Here is a 27,439-nt window from a genome sequence, read left to right as displayed (position 1 = left end):
ACCCATATTCATAATTATTCATGATGTAAATGAGATATATAAATCATTATGTATGAACATAAAACATAAAATGTACCAACCTATATCCTCATATTTACAAATGGTCATTTAGTCCAGGAGGGAATAGAGGGCCCAATGTAATGATCCAATGTTGTTCCTTATGAGTAAGTATTTTGTGCCATCCCAAAGGCATATCGACATATCTGCTTCGATCACAGCTGAAGGAACTATATTGGAACATTGGACTAAGCATGGATTTTCGAATTCGGCTACATCAATTGCTAACCACATGTTTTCTGTTGGAACACTCATCACACTTTTTTTCATGCTTTGGATGTGATGCTCTTTATGGTTATGACAGCATGCATGATATATGTTCTCAGCATAACTACACTGTAAGTTATATTTTTTACATTTATGTTATATAATTCAATGTGTGGGGGTTAGTTCATAACAAATTTTCTATTTTTTTATTCCTCAATTTCTAATGATGTACCTATTTTCATGTTATATTTGCTACATATTGTCAAGTTATGATTGCATTTACTATCATGCATAACTGCAGTTTATATTTTGGGTTCTTTCTCTTTAAATATATACTGGTTGCATTTTCCATCTGTCTCACAGGTGGGGTGTGTCTATAAATGGATTGCATTTTTGGTGAATTGTTCATACACTGAAGAAGGCATTGGTTGCCGAAACCGGTCTGTCTAATAAAGGGTTATTATTCAGCCATCTATATGTATTTGATCTAATTATTTTCTTTTTGTTACTTCTGGATCACATATTGCTGGCCTTTTAGTGATTAGTCAATGTCAATTCAACGATCCTGAAGAGAGTAGATGGTGGTTTGGTTACTGGATGCATTCCATAGCCAGGAAATAGGGTCTTGTTTGTGCCAGTGATAAAGCACAGACCAGCACTGTGGACTTGTCTTACCAAGTCAGTAATGGTAGCCATCCATAGCCTGTGGGTGTCAACACACATTATAGGTCTCTGTGTTGGTGATGCAGGTGTTCATGTCATCCCGAAGGTGAAGTAAGTTCCTTATAGAGACGTATTAATTGCCATTTTAGGTAAAGGCCTGCGAGGGCCCAAACCCCACCTGGTTGTGTGAGTAATTGATTTCTATAGTTTCCTCTCTGTGTCATGCTAGGGTGGTAGGGAAATGAATAGACTGGAAGCTGTTGAGTGTGAGGGCTGGTGTGTGTGTGTGTGTGTGGGGGGGGCATTATGCAGACCTACTGAGCAAGCACCTAGAAAAAGGTGCCATAATGGCTACAGCAGGACAAGGTCAAAAAAAAGGCTCTCAAATTTGTACAAAGCAGTGTTTTTTGTCAGAAGCATGCACAGTAAATGCCAGCAGAGCCAGACAGTCATGAAAGAATAAAGCACAGTAGATGACTATGATCCCAAAGTCAGGGGGGAAGAAGCCTTTGACTGCATCTGCATGTTAACTGTTATTGAAATTCGTCAGAGTTAATTTCCCTCTGTTAAGAAATGACCATACAAGTAGTTTTTATTCTTTTATTCATTTTGGTATGTGATTTTGTTAAGAAAATTTGGGCAAATTGTTGTGGTAACACTTGTGTGTTTATCACACTTACCACCTTACCTTGTTAAATAATGTTGCTACCTGTCTTTAGGGAGTTAACACATTTTGACTATGGGAGTGCTTTTTTCATTTGTTTTAAATTATTTTTCACACTCAGCAGAAACTGAACTAGATGAATGAGTGCTGTCAGTCAGTAATCCTGAGCTTTTCTGTGCTCTCCAAAGGGATGCATAAACATTACTCATAGTGCAATCATGTAGTTTGCACCAGGTATTTTAGAACTGTGCCTCTGGTAGTCTGGATATATACCTTATTGTCAGTGCATCTGTGCAAGCTTCATCACTGAAACTGGAAAGAATTCAGCATGATCTTTGTGCTTTGGGAGCACGGTGACGTACTGGACTATCGGGCTTTAATTCTTCATGGTTGTCAGGTTGTTTTATCTCCTTCTTCACATGTTGAAGTGAGCACTTGATGCAGGTTTGCACCATAGATGCATTCCATGCCTTATCTGCTCATTTGCATGTTTTCTTTTCCTGTTACAGTCTGGAACATATACCAATGTTATGGATACCCTCACCCACTCTGCATTTATAGTAACGCACAGCTCATGTGGACATACTTTGGCTGCTTTCTATGGTCCCTCTGTTTAAGCTGTTCTGTGATATGTCTCTTTTTGAGATGCCCCACATATTGCAGATGGAAATTGTGCTATGTTTCCTTCTCCCTCTGAGAACTAGGCCTTTCAGGTTCGGACTTTTAGCTGTTTCTTTCTAGTCTGTCAGTTTTGCTTAAATGTTCATGTGAGCCTTGCATTGATGTTTTCTTCCTAATCTCTCCTCAAGTAAACAGACATATATGTATGAATTTGTGAAAGGTACTGCACTGCTGTATAAATCGGAACCATTTGTATTAATGACAGTTTTATTGTACTTTCCAGGCAGTCCCATACTCCAGGGAATTCAAGCATAAATACGATTACTTCAGGAAAAAGTTGAAAAAGCCTGTGAGTACTTCTGCATGTAACTGTTTCTGAAATATAATAAAAGTATATGCAAGAATGTTTTAAGGATAAGCAACCAAGTAGTTCTCATTAGTTTGTCATTACCGGGAAGCACCAGAATTGAGCCTCACTTTCTGGCATATTAAAATGTGTGTGTGTGTGTGTGTGTGTGTGTGTGTGTGTGTGTGTGTGTCTGTATGAATGTTTTTAAGTATTTGAATAATAAATTTAAAAATAATGTCTTCCCACTGGTCTCAGTCTGTCTGACAAACATGTCGCACATTTCTTTTCACGTACGTGGCCTATGCCTGGAAATATACTTTGCTACTGCATTGTGTGACAGGTCTGTTACCAGCTCCTCCTGTGTGGTAGTGCATTTCAGACAGGGAAGAGTAAGTATAAGTGTTTTGCAACAAATAAAAAAACTCCAAGAAAAGACCCAGTTAAGCTAGAGAATTCACTGTGTAATGTCTTAAACCTCCTGTACTCCAGCCCAGTGGGATTTATGGCATACTTTATACAACAGTGTCAATGGCACAACAGGTAGCGTACATGCCTTTGGTGCAGAAGACTATTCCCACACCAGGTAAATCAGTTCCTGACACTGTAGTACAGTTTAAGGGGGTGCTGTATTCCTGAGTGTGCCTTCTGTTGGAGGAGAGGTTAAACCAAGACCCGAGCTGCTTGCACAGGTGTATTTAAAAGATCTCTTAAAAGCTGTCAAGAAGAATAGAGGAAGTTACCCAATTCCCTGGACATTTCCTGTAGTAGTATAAATATCACCTCAGGTCTCCACTGAAAAGAGGCTACTAGCCTAGTGGGACTGGCCTGCTCACCAGAGGATAAATAAGTAGAAAAAATAAATAAACAAATATGCAAATATCCCCTTAGGACATACAAGTGTTTCACTACATGGCTTCTGAATGCCCATGACTTTTTACATTTTAAGTCTATACTGGTGCATTCAGGCCAAACCCCACTAGTTGTAGACATGCCTCAAATGAAGCGCTGAGTGCTTCACTTCTGACCACAAATGCATTACCAGCATTTATTTCTGAATGTCAGTAATGCACATCATTGAGGATTGATTGGCATTTGCCGATTATGCCCCCTAGTACTTTGCACCCATGGCAGCTGCCTGCTTCACCCCACCTTAGCTAAACAACCTAATGTGATGCATGTATTAGGCACATCCCCAGAAGGAATTGGATTCATCTGTTTTACACTTTCTTCAACTTAGCAATGAGAAACAGTAGTTTACACATGGCACCAGCTTACCTCCATCATACTTTCTTACTGGATTGTTTTGAGTACTCCTCCCTTCCTGGAAGGGTGCAGTATGTTGTGGGAGTGATGCCACAGAGTGTGTTCATCTGCCAGCTAAATAGACTGTGTATGTCTGCAGCAGTACTCCTGGTTTGGATGACAGGCTGCCTATTCCCATTGGAAGTCCACTTTCTCACTAACCCCCTCCCTAGGATTTGGAGATCCTGATCTGACATCTGCTCCACAAAGTCCCTCCATGACCATCACAAGCTGGTTCACTATCTGAACCAGAGTCTGTCTACCTTTTGCACCACTGAACTAGCCTCATCGTTTTTCATTTAATGGAATATTCACAACTTCTACAATTTAGTAAAAATAAGATTAAATAAATATATTTTTATCTTGAAAATCTTTTTTTCTGTGAATCCTTGGATTGTGCTTTCATTAGATTGGTTTACTTGGTTTAGATGATCAGGAAGGTTACTTTGTATAAATGTTTATCTTTTAGAAAATCATTTTTTATGTAGCATTGATTATTATTTTGTTAAGTATATTGTTGTTGAAATGTTCCTTAATCATATTATAGTATAAGTGACAATGTTAATTATTTGTGATGGAATAAGTGAGTGTGTTTGTTAACATGTATGGTTTTACTAGCATAGAAAAAAACTGTAATTCCAGGAAGTTTACCAAAAGCTTCCTTTTTATTTTTATGCATTTGACTAGATGTCAAAAAATTAAAATTTTGTTATGCAAATAGGCTGGAGATTTTGTGGTTATACTTTTTTTTGATAAAACTGTTGTAAAATATTCTTTCTCTTTCTAGGCTGACATACCAAACAGATTTGAGATGAAGCTGCATAGAAACAACATTTTTGAAGAATCATATAGGAGGATAATGCCCCTAAAGCGGCCCGATGTTCTCAAAGCTCGATTGTGGATTGAGTTTGAGTCTGAAAAGGGACTTGACTATGGGGGTGTTGCAAGAGAGTGGTTCTTTCTTCTGTCAAAGGAGATGTTCAATCCTTATTATGGTCTCTTCGAGTATTCAGCAACGTAAGTACATATGATGAAGCAGCTATAGCAGTGAAGCATCCTGAACATCAGCTTATTGACCCGTTTCCCGTTTTAACCAAAATAATGCAGTCGTGGTCTGAGAATGAACAGGACTTGTCACATCACACTGATACTGTGCATGTCTTATTACTGTAGTTATCTTGTTTTGTTTTAAATGCTTCAGTTTGTTCTTTTATAGGGATGCAGTAGATTTTCTTCACTTTGAAAGCACAACTGAGCTCTAACAGTGCCCTCTGTCATTAGCTTTATAGCAGTGGGTATAGCACTACCCATGTGATTTCTTTACCAGGTTTTTCAGAAGTTCTGTATGGTTTATATTTAATTGAATACTTGACAATTTATTGCCGGGTATAGTGTACACTATATTACTAATGGATCCAGAGGCAGTGTTCAACGTCACAGCCCACATTTCTGATTATGTTGTGGTGATCATTCACAATGACTTGTATACAATGCTTTAAAGGACAACAATGGGATTCTATTGTTAAATGTTCAACTTCTCTGTCTTTTTTTCCCTATTTACTGTCCCTGCTATGAATAAACAACAATTCAGCATTTAAAACATTTTAAATTGACTGTTTCTCTCCACCAGAACAGTACCTTACTGTACTGTGTTGGTTTCACTTTCAAAAAACTTTTGTCCCGCCCTGGAAAAGTCTCCAATTCACTGATGTCATCAATGCCACTGGATACAGGTAGTTTTCTGACCATTTCCCTCCCCAAACTGACATCACCCCTACCGTCCTAAAATCCCACTCATGCTGTGATGTCACAGCTCCCTGGTCCTTCCCCTATCGATACAAAAAGTAAAGGCTAGAACAAGGAAAAGGTACAAGTCTCCTGCTGTGAGCTGTCAATCCCAGTAGGCAACAGCTCAAATTACCCTTAGCACTTTGACAGCTAGGGAAGTTAGGTGTGAAAGGGGATGGGAGATGAGTCAAAGTAGTACAAATTCATGCTTCACAAAAGACTGCAGTTTAGCCATTCTAAAAAGAAGCAGCAGTGAAAAGCAGTTTGAAAGTCTGTTCTGTGGCATTTGCACTGTTGCATGAAATGGTACATAAAACTAACTGACTGAAAGACAGCAGTGTAGTGTATGCATGTAAAATCAATGTAGTGACAGGAGCTTTAGGAAGAAAGAGGCATTTGTGTGATGTACGTTTTTATAGACAAGCATTGAATTATGGGATATCTAGAGGTAGACTAAACAATTAGAATTACTTCAAGATGCCAGACCCCATGTGGTCAGACTCTGAAATTGTATATAAAATATTTAAAAACCTGTAAATAGTCACAAAGTGGTGTTAAAATGTAGGTGACACCAAACCATGATGAAATAAAGATGTTTTTTGAGTATGTGAGTGCGATTGTCCTTTAAAGAAAATGCATGTCTGAGTAGTAGATGTATGAAGAAGGCAGGGTGAAAAGCAAGCATTAGAAGCCGATTAATGTTTTAACTAAACTCATGGGTCATGGAGTCATGATCATATGCAGCCATGATTTTGGAACTGAAGTCATGATGCTTCTGCAGTTGTGTATGACAGACATTGTATTGTGTACTGCTCTTGAAACTGCATCTGGATGTTAAGGGATGAACTTTTCAGGGTTACCATTGTCAAACTGCTTTTACAGGTTTCTACAGTATGAATGTTAGCTTTCTTGTTTGACTGTATATAGTTCCCTGTGTTGTGGTGTCAGCAACAGTTGAATGTCATGATTTGTTGGACAGCAGTACTGGAGAGGAAAATGGTGTCATGTCGTACTGATACGGAGATGAGCTATGCAGAATTCTGGGTACTGTGTTTTGCCAGTATATTTTTTTGCTGTTTTACTTAAGCTGTTGCTGATGTACACATTCCCACTGGGGTGCTGGATTTAGGGATTAATTTTTTGTACAGTAGTTTGAGTTCCACTCTGTTTTGTATATTCAGAAAATGAGGTGCATTAGATGGCTACTGTTTTATGGTTTCTAGGTGGTTTTTGAAGTCTAGTGTATATATCTGTGAAAATGTTCCAGTATAAGTTTGTTTTTATTCTGTGATGGCATGAAAAGATATTTGTGGCAGTATGTTAGTATGTGGTTGACTGCATGTTTTCTCTGTAGTGTACTGAGGGGTCAAAGGTATCCTGTAGCATGACCTGCTTTAGTAAACCAAAGCGTGACAAGGCAAATGCTGTGCATGACAATGTGTACAGATTTTATTAATTATTTAAATATGTTTGTCTGTTTTATTTATTTAAATAGGACTGTCTGTAGTAGGTCTGAGTTATTTGCATTTAAAATAATTTCCAAGTCAAGATACAGCAGTAGCAGCATTTTTCTAATCTGATTGCTGTTTGTGCAGTACCGGATGGGGAATTGTTGTGTGTATGTGTGTGTGTGTATGTATGCACATCCGCACAAGAGTGACAGACATATTGTAGTTCCTGGGAAGTGAGCAGTAGGTTGAGCAGCCTGTTTGTACATAGTACTGTTAGCCGACCTGATTGTGATCATTGCTGAAGGTCTGTACTTATGTTACTGAAGCCTTATTCACCCTCCTTAAGAGCAAGAAGTCATTTGAATTTGAAGAAAGAAAATTTCAGAAAAATAACAGCTAGACAAAACAGGTGCTGACTGGCCAGTAAAAGGATGTAGTATGGAGAGTGCCTGCATTGGTTGCGCTGTGGATCTTCTGCTCTGTGTGTGCACCATACATCACATCTTTTACATGAAGTCACAACCTCACCTCAGTGAAATTATATAAACATTAAAAATGATTTCATAACGGTATGACATGCAGTAGGTGGATTGGACACTATAAATTGACCATAGGTGGGTGTGTGTGTGTGTGTGTGTGTGTGTGTGTGTGTGTGTGAATGTGTAGTGTGGAAGAATTACCACTGCAGAGCTAGCCACCTGCCGGTGTAAACCTTGGCTGTAGGTGATCGTCACTGTTGAAGTGACACACCAAATGTGCAAAAATGGACAAAGGGGTTGTAGGTGGATGGATGCGTACTTGCACTTTAAAAAATGATTTTAAATAAAGGCATGCCTTATAACAGCAGTCAGTCACATATCAGGGTGATGCTAATAAGTCATCCACTGCACTGATGTTTATCAACCCCCCCCCCCCACACACACACACACACACACACACACACACACACACAGCACTGAAACCGCTTAAACTCCTAAAAACTTGCTGTGAGAATCTTTGCTTTGTTCCTTTTTTTTTTTTTTTCCATGTTACCTGCTACTTAAGAAGTAAGCCACTGTTGGGGAGATGAATCTTTCTTCTTCTGGTGTATAGCAACTTTGTGGTGCCGAAACATCGCCCACTGCTTTTAAGTGGTTGTTGGAAGAGTTCCGTGTTCACCAGCCAGGTTTATCATTTTTTTTCTTGGAGTCAAAGTTTTCAGCTTAACAAACAGGGTACCTTTTAATAGATGAGTAAATATCTTAATTTTATGCTTTTAGAGATTCAGTTCAGATTAATTTTGTACTTTTCATTTAAGTACCTAACCTTTTTTTTCCCAGTAACCTGGCGTATGGAGGGAATTATGATGCCTAACTAATCAAAGCAATTTGAGGGGCAAGTATTAGAATTGTATAAATATCTGGAAATGTGAGCAAGAAAAATGCTACTTGTGATGCATTTTGTTGAATATGAACCAACATTTTAATAATTTTTTTTTTAACACTGACCTTAAAATGTGGCTATGATGCACTGGAGGCTTCATTTAGATCAGCCATGACTGGCACAGTGACAAGAAGACATGCATGGTTGAAAGAGCAGGTCTTACCGGATCATGTTAAAGCTAAGCTATTAGATGCTCCTATGGATAAGGCCAGTTTATTTGGTACACCTGCCCAGCAGGTAATGAAGAAATGGAAGAAAAGGCAAAATCTGTACAAACAGTTAAAGATTTCTTACAGGTTCAGCCCCAAGGTTTAGCAGGAACTGGCCTGCAAAAATTGGTCCTTTCCTGACTCCACAAGATCCCAAAGGGCAGGAATAGACGCCCAGAGGCAGAAATCAATCCAGAGGAGGTGCCTACAGAGGTCGACAGTGGCAAGGTAATAACAGAGGCACAGACACAACCACTACCACTGCAACAGGACAATCACAGTGACTTGGCTCTAACTCCGCCTACCAGGGAGCAAATAGCAGCACCATTAGGCGGAAAGTTAGCTTATTTTCTAAAAATTGGCACTACATCACAAAAGACAAGTGGATTTTGCAAACCATAGACCAAGGCTACCGGTTCCACTTCCACACCTTACCAGTCAAAAGAGGAATGCCAAACCTGCCTCCAAATCAAAAAATAGAAGCTCTACAGCAGATAATGCAATTAACAAAGATGAGAGCTGTGGAAAGAGTACCAATAACAGAACAGGGCAAAGGATTCTACTCCAGACTCTTCCTAGTACCAAGAAAAGAAAAAAAGTTGGAGACCTATTCTAGACCTGTCCATCTTAAACACATATATCATTGTCCCAAAATTCAAAATGCTGACCCTACAGCAACTTCTTACCATGCTGGGCAAGGAGTGTTGGCTGGTAACTCTAGATCTCAAGGAGGCATACCTGCACGTCCCCATTCGACCAAATTGCAGAAGATACCTCAGATTTCTTGCAGGATCAGAGCATTATCAATTCTCAGCATTGCCCTTTGGCTTATCTACTGCACCCAGAGTATTCACAAAATGCCTGGCATCAGTAATCGCCCACTGCAGACTACAGGGAATCCAAATTTATCCATACCTGGACGACTGCCTGCTACAAGCGGACAACAAAAAGCAAGCTGACAACAGATTTACAAAGGGTCATTTACTTGCTACAAGCCCTGGGATACACAGTCAATTTACAAAAGTCAAGGCTGATACCATCCCAAACAAGAACATTCTTGGGCGCGGAATTGGACACAGTAAGACAAATGGCATTCCTAACTGCAGAAAAACAGAAAGAACTCCCTCTTTACTTCTTGGCATTAACAAAACAGAACAAACTAACAGCAAGAAAAGTTCTGCAGGCCTTGGGCTTCATGGCATCATGCATAATCTTGGTCCCACATGCCAGACTGCATATGAGAAAACTACAGTGGTACCTAAAGAATTTATGGTCCCAACACAGGCACAGCCTAGAAGCGGAAATACTAATCCCATGCCTAAAACAGGAGTTCCTATGGTGGGCTCAAGCATGCCAGTCAAACCCAGGCCTACCTTCCACAACTTTCGAAAGCAAGCCAAACCATCACAACAGACGCCTCAGACCTAGGATGGGGGGCACACATGCTGGACAAATGTGTACAAGGATTGTGGACCCAGGACCAGCTGCACCTGCACATCAACCAAAAAGAAATGCTGGCAGTAAAACTGGCAATCCAAAAATTCAGACCATTCCTCAAAGAAGGTCATTTGATGATAAGGACAGACAACACCACAGTCATGTGGTACATCAACAAACAGGGAGGCACTCATTCATACCCCCTATGCAGAATGACTTTGGACCTTTGGAATCTGGCACTCAGCTACATCATCCAGTTACAGGCAATATTTGTACCGGGAAAGGAGAACACTCTAGCAGACATGTTAAGCAGAACCACCTCGGATGCTCACGAATGGATGCTACACCCGGACATCTTCAAGACCATCACAAAGAAATGGGGAATGCCACAAATAGATCTATTCGCTTCCCCTCTCAATCACCAGCTCAAAAAATTCTGCACAAGGGCATTTCACCCACTTGCATGGAAGGTGGATTCGCTCTCCTTCAGCTGGAAAGATCTGATAGCATATGCATTTCCACCTCTTCCCTTGATACACAGGGTATTACTAAAAATCAAGGAGGAACGTCCAAGGATAATCCTGATAGCTCCGAACTGGCCAAGACAACACTGGTACCCATTGCTGAGGAGCATGTCTTGGGAGAAAATGTGGTCAATACCCCTGATGCCTTTGATGTTAACTCAGAACAACTACAGCATCATGCATCCAAACCTAAAAACTTTGCAACTGACTGCCTGGAACATCACATAGCAGCAACTAATCCAGATCTTTCCCAAAGGGTTAAAGACATTATCCTTGAAGCCCGCAGACCTTCAACAAGAAGGAACTATGCAGGAAAATGGAAAAGGTTTGTCATTTGGAGTGCTGAAAGAGGAAAGGATGTGTTGAATATAGATATTCCTAACATTCTGGAGTATTTGGCAGAGCTTCTACATACAGGCCTGTCCTATTCCTCCATCAAGATACATGCATCAGCTATTTCAGCAGAATACAGCTTTGATCCACCTGTCTTTTCACATCCTCTACTCAGGCAGTTCCTCAGAGGGATCAAGAATGTAAAACCTCCTAGGAAACCATCATTGCCAGCATGGGACTTGAACTTTGTGCTAGAAAAGTTGACACTCCCTCTGTTTGAACCAGCAGCAACAGCAGATCTACAGCACCTGTCATGGAAAACTGCTTTCCTACTGGCAATTACCTCAGCAAGGAGGGTTTCTGAACTTCAGGCCTTAATGGCAGTGCAACCCTTCCTAATCTTTCATCAAGATAGGGTGTCCATGAGAACTAATCCACATTTATGCCTAAGGTGGTATCCAGAGTGTCCTTAAACCAGGCAATCCACCTACCTACCTTCTTCCCAATCCACAAAACAGGGGGGAAAGACTGCTGCATACCTTGGATGTACATAGACAGTTACGCTACTACCTGGACAGAACCAAAAGTAACAGAAAAGCGACCAGCTTTTGTAGCCTATGCAACAGGAAGGGAAGGAAAAGTAATTTCAAACAGACAATCTCCAAATGGATAGGAAATTGCATACGATTCTGTTACTCCTACCATGGAAAACCAATTCCACAGAACATAAGGCCTCATTCTACAAGGGCTACAGCCACTACCACAGCTTTCTTACGAGGAGTGGCAACCAAGGACATTATTGAAGCGGCTACTTGGACCTCCGTGCATACATTTGCCAAGCATTATAATTTACCTCTGTATTCTAGATCGAGCAGGGTTTGCCACTGCTGTACTGCAAGGGATCCTAACCACACCATCATTTTTCTTCCTCCTCCCTAGTTGGCTATGGTATTCTACCTAGTTGTTATGACTGCAGATGCATCCATGAAGGACATAGTACAGTTTTGTACCATAAATGTAGATGTCCGAACTGGATAGCATCTGCAGTCAGGATTACCCCTCCTTCCCTCTGAGGTACTCCTAGGGTATTTACCCTCTAATAGCTAGCTGGGGAGTCTCTTATGGTGTATTTGTTTGTATATATGTACATACATGCTTATTTGTTGTGTTTGCCTTCTATCTTTTTTTGGAAACATTGGCCTTTATCCAAAATTTAGCCTTCCAAGAGGGCAACTGGCATCTGGGGCAAAAAACACTGAAGAAAATGGCGTCGGGTGGTGCCTTTATACCCCATGACCAGCAGAGATGACGTCGGGTGAAGTGCGACATCAAGCCGGACCCAGACTTTGGAATCCGGCCGACCGAAGGGCTGCCTGACGACAGGACAACCCAGTTGTTATGACTGCAGATGCTATCCAGTTCGGACATCTACATTTATGGTAGGTACAAAACTGTACTTTTTCTGACCATTTCCCTCCCCAAACTGACATCACCCCTACCGTCCTAAAATCCCACTCATGCTGTGATGTCACAGCTCCCTGGTCCTTCCCCTATCGATACAAAAAGTAAAGGCTAGAACAAGGAAAAGGTACAAGTCTCCTGCTGTGAGCTGTCAATCCCAGTAGGCAACAGCTCAAATTACCCTTAGCACTTTGACAGCTAGGGAAGTTAGGTGTGAAAGGGGATGGGAGATGAGTCAAAGTAGTACAAATTCATGCTTCACAAAAGACTGCAGTTTAGCCATTCTAAAAAGAAGCAGCAGTAAAAAGCAGTTTGAAAGTCTGTTCTGTGGCATTTGCACTGTTGCATGAAATGGTACATAAAACTAACTGACTGAAAGACAGCAGTGTAGTGTATGCATGTAAAATCAATGTAGTGACAGGAGCTTTAGGAAGAAAGAGGCATTTGTGTGATGTACGTTTTTATAGACAAGCATTGAATTATGGGATATCTAGAGGTAGACTAAACAATTAGAATTACTTCAAGATGCCAGACCCCATGTGGTCAGACTCTGAAATTGTGTATAAAAATATTTAAAAAACTGTAAATAGTCACAAAGTGGTGTTAAAATGTAGGTGACACCAAACCATGATGAAATAAAGATGTTTTTTGAGTCTGTGAGTGCGATTGTCCTTTAAAGAAAATGCATGTCTGAGTAGTAGATGTATGAAGAGGGCAGGGTGAAAAGCAAGCATTAGAAGCCGATTAATGTTTTAACTAAACTCATGGGTCATGAAGTCATGATCATATGCAGCCATGATTTTGGAACTGAAGTCATGATGCTTCTGCAGTTGTGTATGACAGACATTGTATTGTGTACAGCTCTTGAAACTGCATCTGGATGTTAAGGGATGAACTTTTCAGGGTTACCGTTGTCAAACTGCTTTTACAGGTTTCTACAGTATGAATGTTAGCTTTCTTATTTGACTGTATATAGTTCCCTGTGTTGTGGTGTCAGCAACAGTTGAATGTCATGATTTGTTGGACAGCAGTACTGGAGAGGAAAATGGTGTCATGTCGTACTGATACGGAGATGAGCTATGCAGAATTCTGGGTACTGTGTTTTGCCAGTATATTTTTTTGCTGTTTTACTTAAGCTGTTGCTGATGTACACATTCCCACTGGGGTGTTGGATTTAGGGATTAATTTGTTGTACAGTAGTTTGAGTTCCACTCTGTTTTGTATATTCAGAAAATGAGGTGCATTAGATGGCTACTGTTTTATGGTTTCTAGGTGGTTTTTGAAGTCTAGTGTATATATCTGTGAAAATGTTCCAGTATAAGTTTGTTTTTATTCTGTGATGGCATGAAAAGATATTTGTGGCAGTATGTTATTATGTGGTTGACTGCATGTTTTCTCTGTAGTGTACTGAGGGGTCAAAGGTATCCTGTAGCATGACCTGCTTTAGTAAACCAAAGCGTAACAAGGCAAATGCTGTGCATGACAACGTGTACAGATTTTATTAATTATTTAAATATGTTTGTCTGTTTTATTTATTTAAATAGGACTGTCTGTAGTAGGTCTGAGTTATTTGCATTTAAAATAATTTCCAAGTCAAGATACAGCAGTAGCAGCATTTTTCTAATCTGATTGCTGTTTGTGCAGTACCGGATGGGGAATTGTTGTGTGTATGTGTGTGTGTATATGTATGCACATCCGCACAAGAGTGACAGACATATTGTAGTTCCTGGGAAGTGGGCAGTAGGTTGAGCAGCCTGTTTGTACATAGTACTGTTAGCCGACCTGATTGTGATCATTGCTGAAGGTCTGTACTTATGTTACTGAAGCCTTATTCACCCTCCTTAAGAGCAAGAAGTCATTTGAATTTGAAGAAAGAAAATTTCAGAAAAATAACAGCTAGACAAAACAGGTGCTGACTGGCCAGTAAAAGGATGTAGTATGGAGAGTGCCTGCATTGGTTGCGCTGTGGATCTTCTGCTCTGTGTGTGCACCATACATCACATCTTTTACATGAAGTCACAACCTCACCTCAGTGAAATTATATAAACATTAAAAATTATTTCATAACGGTATGACATGCAGTAGGTGGATTGGACACTATAAATTGACCATAGGTGTGTGTGTGTTTGTGTGTGTGTGTGAATGTGTAGTGTGGAAGAATTACCACTGCAGAGCTAGCCACCTGCCGGTGTAAACCTTGGCTGTAGGTGATCGTCACTGTTGAAGTGACACACCAAATGTGCAAAAATGGACAAAGGGTTTGTAGGTGGATGGATGTGTACTTGCACTTTAAAAAATGATTTTAAATAAAGGCATGCCTTATAACAGCAGTCAGTCACATATCAGGGTGATGCTAATGAGTCATCCACTGCACTGATGTTTATCAACCCCCCCCCCACACACACACACACACACACACACACACACACACACAGCACTGAAACAGCTTCAACTCCTAAAAACTTGCTGTGAGAATCTTTGCTTTGTTCCTTTTTTTTTTTCCATGTTACCTGCTACTTAAGAAGTAAGCCACTGTTGGGGAGATGAATCTTTCTTCTTCTGGTGTATAGCAACTTTGTGGTGCCGAAACATCGCCCACTGCTTTTAAGTGGTTGTTGGAAGAGTTCCATGTTCACCAGCTAGGTTTGTCATTTTTTTCTTGGAGTCAAAGTTTTCAGCTTAACAAACGGGGGGACCTTTTAATAGATGAGTAAATATCTTAATTTTATGCTTTTAGAGATTCAGTTCAGATTAATTTTGTACTTTTCATTTAAGTACCTAACCTTTTTTTTCCCAGTAACCTGGCGTATGGAGGGAATTATGATGCCTAACTAATCAAAGCAATTTGAGGGGCAAGTATTAGAATTGTGTAAATATCTGGAAATGTGAGCAAGAAAAATGCTACTTGTGATGCATTTTGTTGAATATGAACCAACATTTTAATAATTTTTTTTAACACTGATGTTTCAATAGAAAGGTTTTGTTTACACAGATTGTTTAATTATCTATGAAAATCTGATATTTTTGAACAGTTTGTAGAAGTTATTGTCACACGTGTTTTTTTGTTCTTTATGTAGAAGTTTATTTTACATCTAGCTTTGTGAGCTGATTTTTCCAGACGGCTTTAACTACTGCACACTGCCCACATCACATTTCTAATTTTGTTTCACTTTGGTTTGGTAACAGCAGAAGGCTTTTCTATAAAAGTACATTTTTTTATTTACAGTTCTTAGATTTTATTCCATTCTCTTCATGACTGCTACTTGATTTAGATAAGTCTAACTTTATTCGAGTTTACAGTACAATCAAAAATACAGTTGTATGACTCCCAACATATTACACACCATTCATTGTACATCCCAATCTTCATAAGAAAAAAAAAAGTCTATTGCAGACAAAACATTTCATAAGACAACCAGGTACAATCTCTTACTTGAGTGCGTTTACATCTGACATAACACAAAGATACATATTGATGTCCTTCCATTGAGTGTTGCAGTATTCTTAACATCTGAGATTCCCTGCCTGGGGTAGCCCGACGTCTGGCCAGTATAAAAAAAAAAGCCTTAGGTCGCTTTAAGGTATGCCGTATGTCACATGTGTGCTCCTTGCGAGAAAAGCGTAGGGCATAAAGGTGACGTCCAGACGTAACGTCCTCAGAGCTTCTTTGCCACCAGTCCGAACGATATCTCTCAATCGTTGGTCTGAACACCTACATCCCATTGCTGGTTTCTGAACTGTTGCAGATAAATGCCCCATTAGGGTTTTGTTTTTTCTTGTCTTTTCATTGCTTCTGGGGTTATATGTCATACAGAAAGGGTAAATGCCAGTGTGGGTGACAGATTACCCCATAACAATGTTTATTTTGATTGGGTGCCTCTCACAACCATACACACTGCTTCATCTGTCAGACCTTTGTACCGAAGACTCTGCATAGTAGGCTTTCTTCCTTAACATTGCATCTGGAGAATCAGTGACTTAACCTTCTCACTAAGGAAACTATGGAAGGAACTTTCTGCTCTGAGGGTCAGCCATCAGGGAAGAAGAAGAAGGTTAAGAAACCAAGACTGAAATCTTTCTCTGTTCGGCCTCTGCCAGACATTTCTCCTGAGGTAAGTGATAACCCAGAGGTTTGGCTAGCTTTGTTGTCGAATTCCTCTGCCGCAACCGGGTTGGAGGCCAGCGGGTGTCTGTCTTTCAGCACGTCTGATGAGGCTTTGCAGACATCCATTTCCAACATTCAGGGAGAATCACGGTTGCTTATTTCTGAAGGGGTCAAATGTGTTCCTCAGATTTTAGTCAGGGAAGAAGTCCCTGCTACTGTTACTGAATGCTCTCCTGGGTCAGAGCCTCAAATTTTACAAGACCGACATCCCATTAAAGAAAAGCAGACAACTAAACATGTTTCTCCTGCCCCTAGGGATTCACAGAGTGAATCGTGGCCTTCACTCAGAATTTGTTTAATGCATTAGTGGCATTGAAACCTCCTCAGGGGGCTTCTGTTCCAGCTTTTCCTTGGTCCTCTACTCTACTTAAAAGACCCAGGAAACAGGATTCCTCTCAGGAGGAGTTGGATTCTGATGAGGAATCTCTTGCTTACTCTTCCCAAATTCCTTCTTCTTTGGACTTTGGGTCTTTGGAAGAGGAATCTACCACTCCTTATACTCCCTTTGAAGAAATTTCCTTTGCAGACACAATCTCCAGGATAATGGAGTTTTTAATTGGGATTGAGCTCAGGTCTCTGAATTCCGTAAGAGGTATTATGAATTGCTGCAGATGGAATCTCTGAAACCTTCACCTATTCCTCCTGTTTTGGCTGCTTTGTTAGATGCATTTTCAAATGCCTGTACAGCTCCTGATTCCCAGCTCCCTGCTCCCAAGAAACCTGATAGGTTTTATAGGGTGCCTGAGGACTGTAATATTTTGTACAGGTGTTTTGCTGTTGACCCCATTGTGGTGTCTGTAGCCTCTGATAAGCCCTCTCAGTTGCTCCCTTCGTCCAGGTTGCTTCCTTCTGATAAAACAGCAGAACCATGGAAAGGCTAGGTAAGAAGGTGTGCACCTCAGCTACCTTGACTTTTGGGCTATTAATTATCAAACTTATATGTCCAGATAAACCAGGTGCTGTCTGACTGTCTTTTTCTTCTCAGTCACAGTCATCTTTCTCTTCCTGTTTGGCTTCAGATTACTCAGTATTATTGGGTTCTTTCTGTTATTCGCCAGGGGTATTTCATGGTGTGGAAATCCCTTCCTGCTTTAATGGGCATTCCTCAGCTCCCCTGGGAACAACCCCCCTATTTCCCAAAGGTGCTTTGAGACCTTTTGACTCCTTGTACTACTCAAGAGGTACCTGTGTCCCAAAGGGGGTGGGGGTATTACTCAAGGATGTTTCTAGTATTCAGAAAAGAGGGTAATTGGAGGCATATTCTAGACCTCTTTCATCTAAACACTTTTCTGAAGGTGCCCACTTTTTGAATGTTGTCCCTTTAGACTCTGTTCCTTCTTTTGCTTCCTCAGGCTTATATAATGTTTTTGGATCTCAAGGATGCTTATCTCCATATTCTGAGTTATCCCCTTTTCAGGAAATTTTAGCATTTCTTTGTTTCTACCTGGCATTTTCAGTTCTCTGTTTTGCCCTTTGGCCTTTCTACTGCCCCAAGGGTATTCACCAAATACCTCACTCCTGTGATTGCTTTCTGCAGGATTCAGAGGATCCAAGTATTTCCTCACTCAGATGACCAGCTGATTCAGGCCTCCTCTCCAGAGATCCTGTTTCAAACTCTTCATTTTGCCTTCTCCCTTCTTCAGAGCCTGGGGTTCACAATAAACTTCAAAATGTCTTCCCTGAATTCTCTTCTCAGGATCATGTTTTCCTGGGTTGCAGGATTCAGGCGGTGCGTATAATGGCATCCCTACCTTCTCCCAAGGCCTTAACTCTCATTTGCTTCTTTCAAACTCTTCTTTCTCTGGCTTCCATTACAACCAGGGAGTTTCTGAGAGCTCTGGGTTTCATGGCATCCACCATCCTTATGCTCCCTCTAGCTAAACTCCACATGAGAAAGTTTCAGTGGTTCCTGAAGTCTGTCTGAATTTAACATGCACATCCTCTAAACTTTGTAGTTCCTCTTCTACCTTGTCTCAAGAAAGAACTTCACTGGTGGATCCCAAAAGTTGTCTCTAAATCCAGGGCTTCCTTTTCATCCTCTCTTTCCTCTAAGGAACTGTTCACAGACGCTTCAGATGTGGGATGACTCCATAAAGGTGCAGGGGGTGTGGTTGCCTCTTCAGCAGAAGGAGCATCAAAGAGATGAGAGCCCTTCTGCTGGCTCTTCAGGCTTTTCATCCTCTTTTCTCCCCTGGACCTCACAAGGTATTTACTGACAATACCACAGGGATGTGGTATACAAACAAACAGGGAGCAAAATTGTACCTTCTTTGCCGGTTGTCACTACTGGTATGGAATATTGCTGTCTAGTATCAAGTGACTCTTCAGGTTGTTTACATTCCATCAGATCAAAACATTGTGGCAGACACTCTGAGCAGGTCCTTAACTCAATCCCATGAATGGATGTTTCACAGGGATGGGTTTCTGGACATTGTCCACCAGTGGGGTACTCCTCAACTAGATCTTTTTGCCTCCCCTTTGAACAGACAACTTCCTCTATTTTGTGCCAGAGTCCCAAATCCTCTGGTGTGAGGGGTTGACACACTGTCTTTTTCTTGGCAGGGGATGATGTTTCTTTATGCATTTCCTCCCCTTCCCCTCATTCCAAAAGTCGTGTTCAAAATTCAACAGGATGCTCCCAAAATCTTATTGGTGACTCCCTTTTGGCTGAGACAGCATTGGTTCCCTCTTCTTCTGCATTTAACCAAGGGCAATCATCACACGTTAGCTCACAGGGTGGACCTACTCACACAAGACAAAGGATCTTTCATCCATCCCCACCTGTCCATGCTTCAACTGACACTGTGGGCGATAAGATTTTGATTCCACATAGACACCTTTTTTTTCCTGAGGACATGCTTAGGGTCCTGCAGAAAGCCATGAAACCCAAACTAGGAAAGCCCACTTATCCAAATGGCAGAGATTTTCTGTTTGGTGTCTCTCTCTTAAACTGGATCCACTTACTGTGGATGTTCCTTTGGTTCTTTCTTATTTGTGTGAATTGCTCAATGCTGGTTTGGTGTATTCTTCTGTTAAGGCTCACCTATCAGCCACCTCTGCTTGTTTGTCTTTATCTCCTTCTTTAGCTTTTAGATTTGAAGCTAAACAATTCCTTAAAGGCGTCCTTCATATTAGGCCTTCCAGGAAGCCTATTCCTCCTCCCTGGGATCTTAATTTTGTTTTGGAGAAGTTGATTCAGGCTATTTTTGAGCCAGTTGATTTAAGCAGGCCAAAGTGGGATATGGGGATGTGGTCGATATATCAATGGCCACACCCTCTTCCATGACATCGCCACAGGAGTGGTGAAGGAGATGCAGTTATGGGTACAACAGTGTGAATGATTACAGCATATTGAAATTTCACAAACCATTTAAATTATGCAGCTTTAACAGTAAAAATGAAGCATTACTGCAAAAACACACATATTATTCAGTTGTAACAGTAAGTAAACTTTACAGAAAAAACTACTCATATTAAATAATCATGTTTATTTAAAAAGCAAAAAAAAAACCTCTTAAAATTCTACACATTACAGTAACCATGACTATTTTTATAGCAATAAACCTACAGCACTAATTTACCCAGCACAACAATGCAATAAAGAACAGGCCCAACAGCAGTATGGCCACATTCGCACTATACTCAAAGCAGTACATTTTAAACTCATGAAAGACAGCATTAAAAATAAAATACACATATTTCCACTTATAAAGGCAAACTGTTGTTAAACAGCCATGAGAATATGGGTCTATATTAAATCTGCGAACGCTTAAAAAAGCGAACGCTGATTTATCGACCCCATGTAAGAGAAAGTTTGCAATCCTGAACACTTAGAACAGCGATTTTTTTCCCCAGGGAAAAAAATTGCTGTTCCAAAAAAGAAAAAGAAAAAAAAAACTTTAAAACATTACACCCGATGTGGGGGGATGTGCCCCCCACACATCCCCTACTTAAATATACCAACTCTGAGATCACACTACATTGACGAAAACGGCAAAATAATGAAGGCGTCCAAGAGATTTCTTTCCCATGGAAAGAATTTGCTTATATGCCGTTTCAGTATTTTGCCATTTCGTGCTTTCAAGTTCGATCAAGATGCATTCGAAAGAATGCATCTTCGATCATATAATAGGGAACCGAGAATATGTACCTAGTAAAATACCAAATGCACTACATTTATCTGTGAACATGTCCCCTCAAAAAATAAAGAGAGATAAACACACATTTTCACTTTTAAAAGTAGTTCTTGCAAGTCATCACTAAACAACCACTATAAAACATACCCATGGCGATATATCTTAACTTCTTGAAGACGGCATTAAAAAAATAAATTACACACATTTCTACCCAAAAAAGTGCAAACTGCCCCAAAGCATTTCCATCTGTAAATGTAAAGTACCTTAAAACAGCCACAGCAACATTAGAAACATGGCAAGTACACTACATTTATCCATAAAGATTGTCCTCACCAGAAATAAAAAAAAAAATTCTGTACATGCATTTTAACCTTTAAAAACTACCACTTCCAAATCATCTCAAAACAACAGCTGTAGATTAAATGTGTGTGTGTGTGTGTGTGTGTGTGTGTGTGTGTGTGTGTGTGTGTGTACACATATATACACTACACACACATACAGACTTCTTGTACCTTTAAAAGCTACTACTTGCAAATCTCAAAATAACCACTACACAGATTTAAATATCATACAATGCACCCATTTATCTCTAAACATTATAATGTTAATAGTGAAAATAAAATACAATATTACCATTTTTGTTAAAAGCTAGAGCCATAAAATACTATTTGTACTTACTTACCAGTGCAGTCACAGTCTTTGCTGGGCTGGCTAGCTAGCTGGCTGGAGTGGCTAGCTGTCTGACTGGCTGCTGGAGTGGCTGGCTGGCTGCTGGAATGGCTAGGTGGATGGATGACTGCTGGAGTAGGTAGCTGGATGGATGACTGCTGGAGTGGATAGTTGGATAGCTGGCTGGGTAGATGTATGGATGGATAGTTGGCTTGCTGGCTGGCTAAATGAATGGATGGATGGCTGGTTAACACTCTGGCTAGCTAGGATGTTAAAAGAAAAAAAAGCTTACCTTTTGCTTTGTTAGCAGGTGTAGAAGCATTAATAAGAAACTGCTGTACAGCTGTGATCATTGTAGTGCTCTTCCTTGCCCTAATCCCTGTCCCCTTAATGAATTGCAGCCAGTTGCTGCACGATATACAACACCCAGGCCTAAGAGGGAATAGCTCTGCCTGCATGTCCGGGTTGGTGAAGTAACTGAATTGCTGTGGAAAAGCCGGAAGTAATTGCAGCTTTTCCATGGCGATTCAGTGCAAGCGAAAACCAGGACTTTTCAAGTCCCGCTTTGCAAAGTGGGCAATGGGATAAGGTAGCTCAACCCATGAGTGTCCTGCTGTTACTAGGACAGGTGGCAACCTGAAGCATCAGTCAATCCCATGGTTTCAACTTCTGCTTTGTTCAAGATGACACCTTTTTAAACCTGGGTACCATTCTCCAGAAACTCCATCACTGATGAATTTTAAAAACTTCCAAATATCAGAGATTGTTAGTGTTTGGTTGCCTTATGTTATAGTGGGGCTGTTGGTTGTATGTTGATACAGTCTGAAGATGCTCTCCATTTCAAGATACTTCAATGACTTTTGGCTGTCTGTAGTGAAGTTAACATTGAACAACCTATGATATGTTTAGTCAAAGGTGCAGGAAATGTGTAATTGTGTAGTGAAGTTTATTCTATATAGGGTATAGCCATCTGAGTTATCCTGTTCCCTCTGACAGCATCCTGCATTAGAAGGCTTCATCCAGGCTTTGAGTTGTTAGGGCTACTCACTATGCCCTGAACATTTTACTGATTTACTAAACCCATTTACCCTGTAATATAAGTTGAATTCTGGTTGCTTAAGGCCACATTTAATTTTATACCTGCCAGCTTCTTTTTGAGCACTGGCATTAATTAGATTCAGTATCACTATTTGGTGTTATGTGTGGAGAGAATGAAGTTTTTTTCCATGTCATTCCTTTCAGGCTACATACTGTATTGCACAGCTTTTGAGCCTTCCAAACGCCAGCTTTGGCTGATATTACTGCCATTTTCAGGCTTGGGGCTGAGCCAGGTAATGTCCAGATATTGATTCATTTTTATGTATTATGAAGCTGTATTATATTACATATTTATAGAAGAAGATTATATTACATATTTATACTGTTTTTTTAAGCTGAAGCAGCTTGCACAATTCTTGGATTGCGTGCATTGAAATATTTTTTTCAGTTGTACTTGTGGGAGATGAAGGTAGCTTAGAAACTTTTGCCAGGACATTAAAAGATTCTCCTGCATTCTCAGTACTGAGAAGTAAATCCAAGTATCTGCTGTGGACAGAGAATCAACAAGTTTATGATTCATTTCCAGCATGAAATCTTTTAAGGTATGTGAGCCATAAGCACTTCGTATGTATTGCCCTTGCTGTACACTCAGGCTGTGCTGCACAAGCTTTTTAGTTAGTTTGTTATATCTTCTGTCTTCATTTAATTTGTATGTTCTGCCTTGTGACTGTTAGAATTTTTATTTTCATTTCTCTTTATTGACCTGGTTAACTCCACTAGGCCGGTGCCCTCTCTTCATGGGAGTTCCAAGGTGGAATTTATACTACTAGTGGAAATTTGGCAAGACGCCGGGAGACTTCCCCCATTTTTTTTTTCTGATATGTGCCAATGAAACTTTTTCATTCACCTGAACTACCAGCATCTCAGGCAGATGAGACCTCAGATTAATGTCTTATCTGAAGGACAACAATCTCAGGAGTACAGTACCCCCTCCCTCATGATACATGCAGTGTCAGTACTGAAAATTAATCCCGATACCTGGCTACAACCCACAGCCTCCTGATCTTCCAGCACCAAAGGTATATGCTACCTACTGAGCCTGTGACTCTGATTGGGTAAACGTAAAAGGAGTAGTGTCTGCACTACTTAGAGCCACCATGGGGAATTTTGTTTTCCAAGAGGACATTATCTTGGAATTGCTGTTCCTTATTGTGAATGTATGGAGGATCCTAAGTGTAGAGTTTGGTACCTGAGAAGAAAGGTTCACCATACTGTGTGCTTCCCAGTAAATACATACATACATACAAATATTTCAGGCACGGGCAATGATGCCCTTCTAGCCTGACAATATACCAGATCAACAAAGGATGCCAAGCGTCCGTAAAACAAACCGTTTATTAGAACTAGTATACTGAAGTGCTTTTCATTCAAATAATACACGAACTTCATCAGATCTGAGAGTATGTGTTCCACATTTTGCCCATTTGTTCCACATTATGAGGACTAATGTTCCTCATTTTGGAGATGGAAGGTTGAGAGCTATGCTTGCCTGCATTGCCAGCAATACATTTCTTCTCTCGTGAACAGTGACTTTTTTGTTGCAAACATGGTAAGAGACTACATCTAGCCTACGTGATAAAAAAAAATCCATTATTGCTGACTTAATGGCATAAAGGCAGATCTGCCATTTCCAGTGCCACTGATCCAAGTTAAACTAGTAACATGTCCCAAGGCAGCATTGGATTGAGGAACTGCAGAGCTGTTTTGCTTATTTAAGAGGAAAGTCAGGGGACTTGCTTCTATTTGTGCTTCATCCTCTGATAGGAACCAAAGGACAGAATAACCAGAGTCAAAATGTTGATGGGAAGCCACCAGTTCTCCTAAGCTTTCATCATGTGGGTTGTTACAGTCAGTGAGTGCATTAGCACATTTAATGGGGACTTGGGTCCTTATAGGTAAGGAACTGCCCAAGTGATCCTTGTTATGCATGGCAGCTGTCTTGACATTCTATTTATCGCCAGAAGGTGGCAGATCCACTAAAAAAGCACAGAGGTGGACTACTAGCAAAAATACCACCTTAGACAAACTCCCTGAATACATACTCATGGACTGTTAAGTGACAATCCCTAAAGTGTTTTGTTTTTTGCAAGGAGGCAAGCACAAAGGGGGAACCCCTCCCTTATTAATGATTCCCCAACTTAACTAGACTGCATGGCTGTGTAACATCAAGGAAAAGGAAAAAAAATGGTTAAGGATGAAACATGGCTATCGTTGCTGTGATCTAGCAACAGAGACAAAATAGCGTTAAAGCATTCTGGGAGTTGTTAGTTGCAACAAATGCCAAAGCGGTGTCTTTCGTAACTCACATGTTGGGATCACTGACATTTCACCCAAAACATTGTGGTGTGTGTCACCTTTGATATGCTTGTCATAGGTTCACCATCACTGCTTTAGCAGAAGAACTGATATTGATTCCCTACATATCATAGTATATTTACCAAATGACTACACATACTGAATAGCCCTGTAATCCAGCAACAACCAAATAACCATAAACGCTAAAATGTCCTGACTTTAAATGGCCACATGTACTGAACAGAAGAAACAGTAGCTAACCAAGTAAGAGATAAAAAAACACAAAAGAAAGTATCCTTACAGGTGGTTATCCCCCTGCTGTGTGTATATATTTATTCCACAAATGCACTAACTGCAAAGATACTGAAACGGTATTGTGTAATACTATTTCATGTACTGTTCTGTACTGTATGCTTGCAGTTTGTAATGGAGTATCCCTTTTGCCAGTTACAATATGGAGACGTACTGCTTGGTGATTGGTACATTTGATTACTAGCTGTGTTGGCTTTTCTGATGAGTGGGACTCTGCGGATTCACATATCAGTTCCATGGTGACAGTGCGTTGTGTTGTTGCGTAGATGCTGTACAGCTTACACATGTGAAGCAAGCATCTTGTGAGTAGGTTAGTTTTTTTTTGCAGTGCCTACCTGATTCTTGAGAGTTTGGAGATGTGAGGTAATAGATCTAACTTTTTTATGCATAAGTGTTTGGAATGAAAGTCATTATTCGTTTTTTTTTTTTTTTTTTTGCAGAAATAATACAGCAATGCAGCCAGCTGAGCATCACATTAAAGTAAATAAACTAATCAGATAATGGTATTATTTCCTGCAAGTGTTTGCCCAGTTGTCAAATAACTTCTTTACAAGTTGTAGTTAACTTGTTGTGGTGGGAATAGGATAGGAGGATTGTGTTGTCAGTATTAAACCCAGTGGATTGGCTCTATATATCTGAGGTAGAACTGTTGCAGACAGCATACTTAAATGCCGCTTTTCCTTTGAAAAATGGCAGTTCATTATGGGGTTGCATACTTTTCAACCTCTTAGCACAGGAAATCTGGACAAAGCCTAGAATAATGTGGGGGGGGGGGGCAAAAATAAGGACAGATTTTAAATATTGCTCTTATAAACGTAGTTGCTGATTAACCAGATTTGTATTAGCATGCATTTCTCTGAAGGGTATGAAGTCTAAGACTCAAATGTATGCCATTATTTAGTGACTTCAGTCCTTAGCATTTTGCCAGGACTGGAGATTTTTCTAGGCTTAGTGTGCTGATTATAAGTATGAAAAAAAATAGGACTGCATATGCGACTAGTATGTTGTGTACACAGTCATTTATAGTGAAAAGCTTTTCCATTTTAATGTAAAGATGGTAGACAGAGGCAGACTGACAAAAGAAGATAGACATTTATTTATTTATTGACATATTACCAGGAAAGTTCGACTGGGTAGAAGCCCATTTTAAGTGCAGTCCTGGGGAGAAAAGCTGAAATTATTACAAAACATTTTAAGAACAATAATTTTACAGTCTTCAGAAATAAAACAAAAACATCTGCAGTTAAAATAATTGTAAAAGATTGGACATGATATTTAATTTTTTAAATTTTATTTTATTTAACATTTGTTGACCAGGAAAGTCCGACTAGGCTCCACAGAGCCTGTTTTCAGTGGGGGCCCGGGGAGAAGTGCTCCAGACGCATGTCTTTAGAATGTGGGAGGAAGGAGGAAGCCCATGCAAACGCAGGGAGAACATGCAAACTCTGCACAAAAGGCACACCAGCTGAGAATCGAACCGGAGAACCTCTTGCTGTGAGGTGACAGCGTTAACCGCTGCACCACTGGTTAAGAATCGATACAAGGTATATGACAGTCACTTAATATTTAGAGAAATTTTACACAGTTTGTAGAGAAATTAAAGGTAAGTTAGTGTAATACAAGTAGGAATTTCAGTATGAAGCGAGGGGAACAGGCTTATGGTATATTTAGAGAGAAAGTCAGGGAAGAGAATCAGCAGTAAGGAAGTAAGCGAAGAATGAAGAGTAAGGAGCTGTAAGGAATGAGAAGGTACTTGTTCACATTTAGGGATGTAGCTGATCTTGGTTTTAAGCAAGAATTGAGCCAGGTTTTAGCTCGGAAGTCTTTCAGAGTGGCTTTGAAAGATGGATACAGGTAAGGAATTCCAGGTCTTAGCAATCTTGTACGAGTACAGATAAAGACCAGCAGATTTACTAGGTTTGTAGGCAGGAGGTTTTGGTCACTGGATCACAGTGACCAATGGAACATAGTTGTGTAGAATGTTTTTAGTGCTTGACAGGCAGATGGATGCTGAATAATTTTATAGGTGGTAAGAAGTCGTGTATATGTTGGTTAATGTGGCAGTTCTAACCAATTTAGGCTTTTCAGTTCTATACAGTTGTGGGATGTTGTTCGTGTTTCATAGTTGCAGTCATCACATTTGGGTTATCTGCCTGCAGGTAGCCCTCAGCCAGCCTGAATACCAGAGTCTTGGGATTTCTGCTTCGGATGATGTTGCTTATTCCATGACATCAGGGGTATAAAACATGCAGCTGATGCCATTACATCAGTCTTTC

The 27,439-nt window shown here is 40.2% G+C and overlaps 1 protein-coding gene across 6 annotated transcripts in view; it reads left to right on the top strand.

Moving 5' to 3' along the window:
• Window positions 1-27,439, top strand: part of NEDD4L (NEDD4 like E3 ubiquitin protein ligase) — a 3,335,946-nt gene that overhangs the window by 2,895,986 nt on the left and 412,521 nt on the right. For all 6 annotated transcript variants that reach the window (XM_044066167.1, XM_044066169.1, XM_044066164.1 and 3 more), the window contains 2 exons: window positions 2,496-2,561; window positions 4,651-4,880. In XM_044066167.1, the coding sequence (XP_043922102.1) occupies window positions 2,496-2,561; window positions 4,651-4,880 (296 nt within the window). The remainder of the gene's footprint in view (window positions 1-2,495; window positions 2,562-4,650; window positions 4,881-27,439) is intronic.

Source organism: Protopterus annectens, chromosome 1.part0 (genome assembly GCF_019279795.1).
Source record: "Protopterus annectens isolate FY-2018-M chromosome 1.part0, PAN1.0, whole genome shotgun sequence".
Lineage (NCBI taxonomy): Eukaryota > Metazoa > Chordata > Ceratodontiformes > Protopteridae > Protopterus > Protopterus annectens.
The sequence above is the reverse complement of the archived record's forward strand: the minus strand, read 5'-3'. Positions and strand labels throughout refer to the sequence as shown.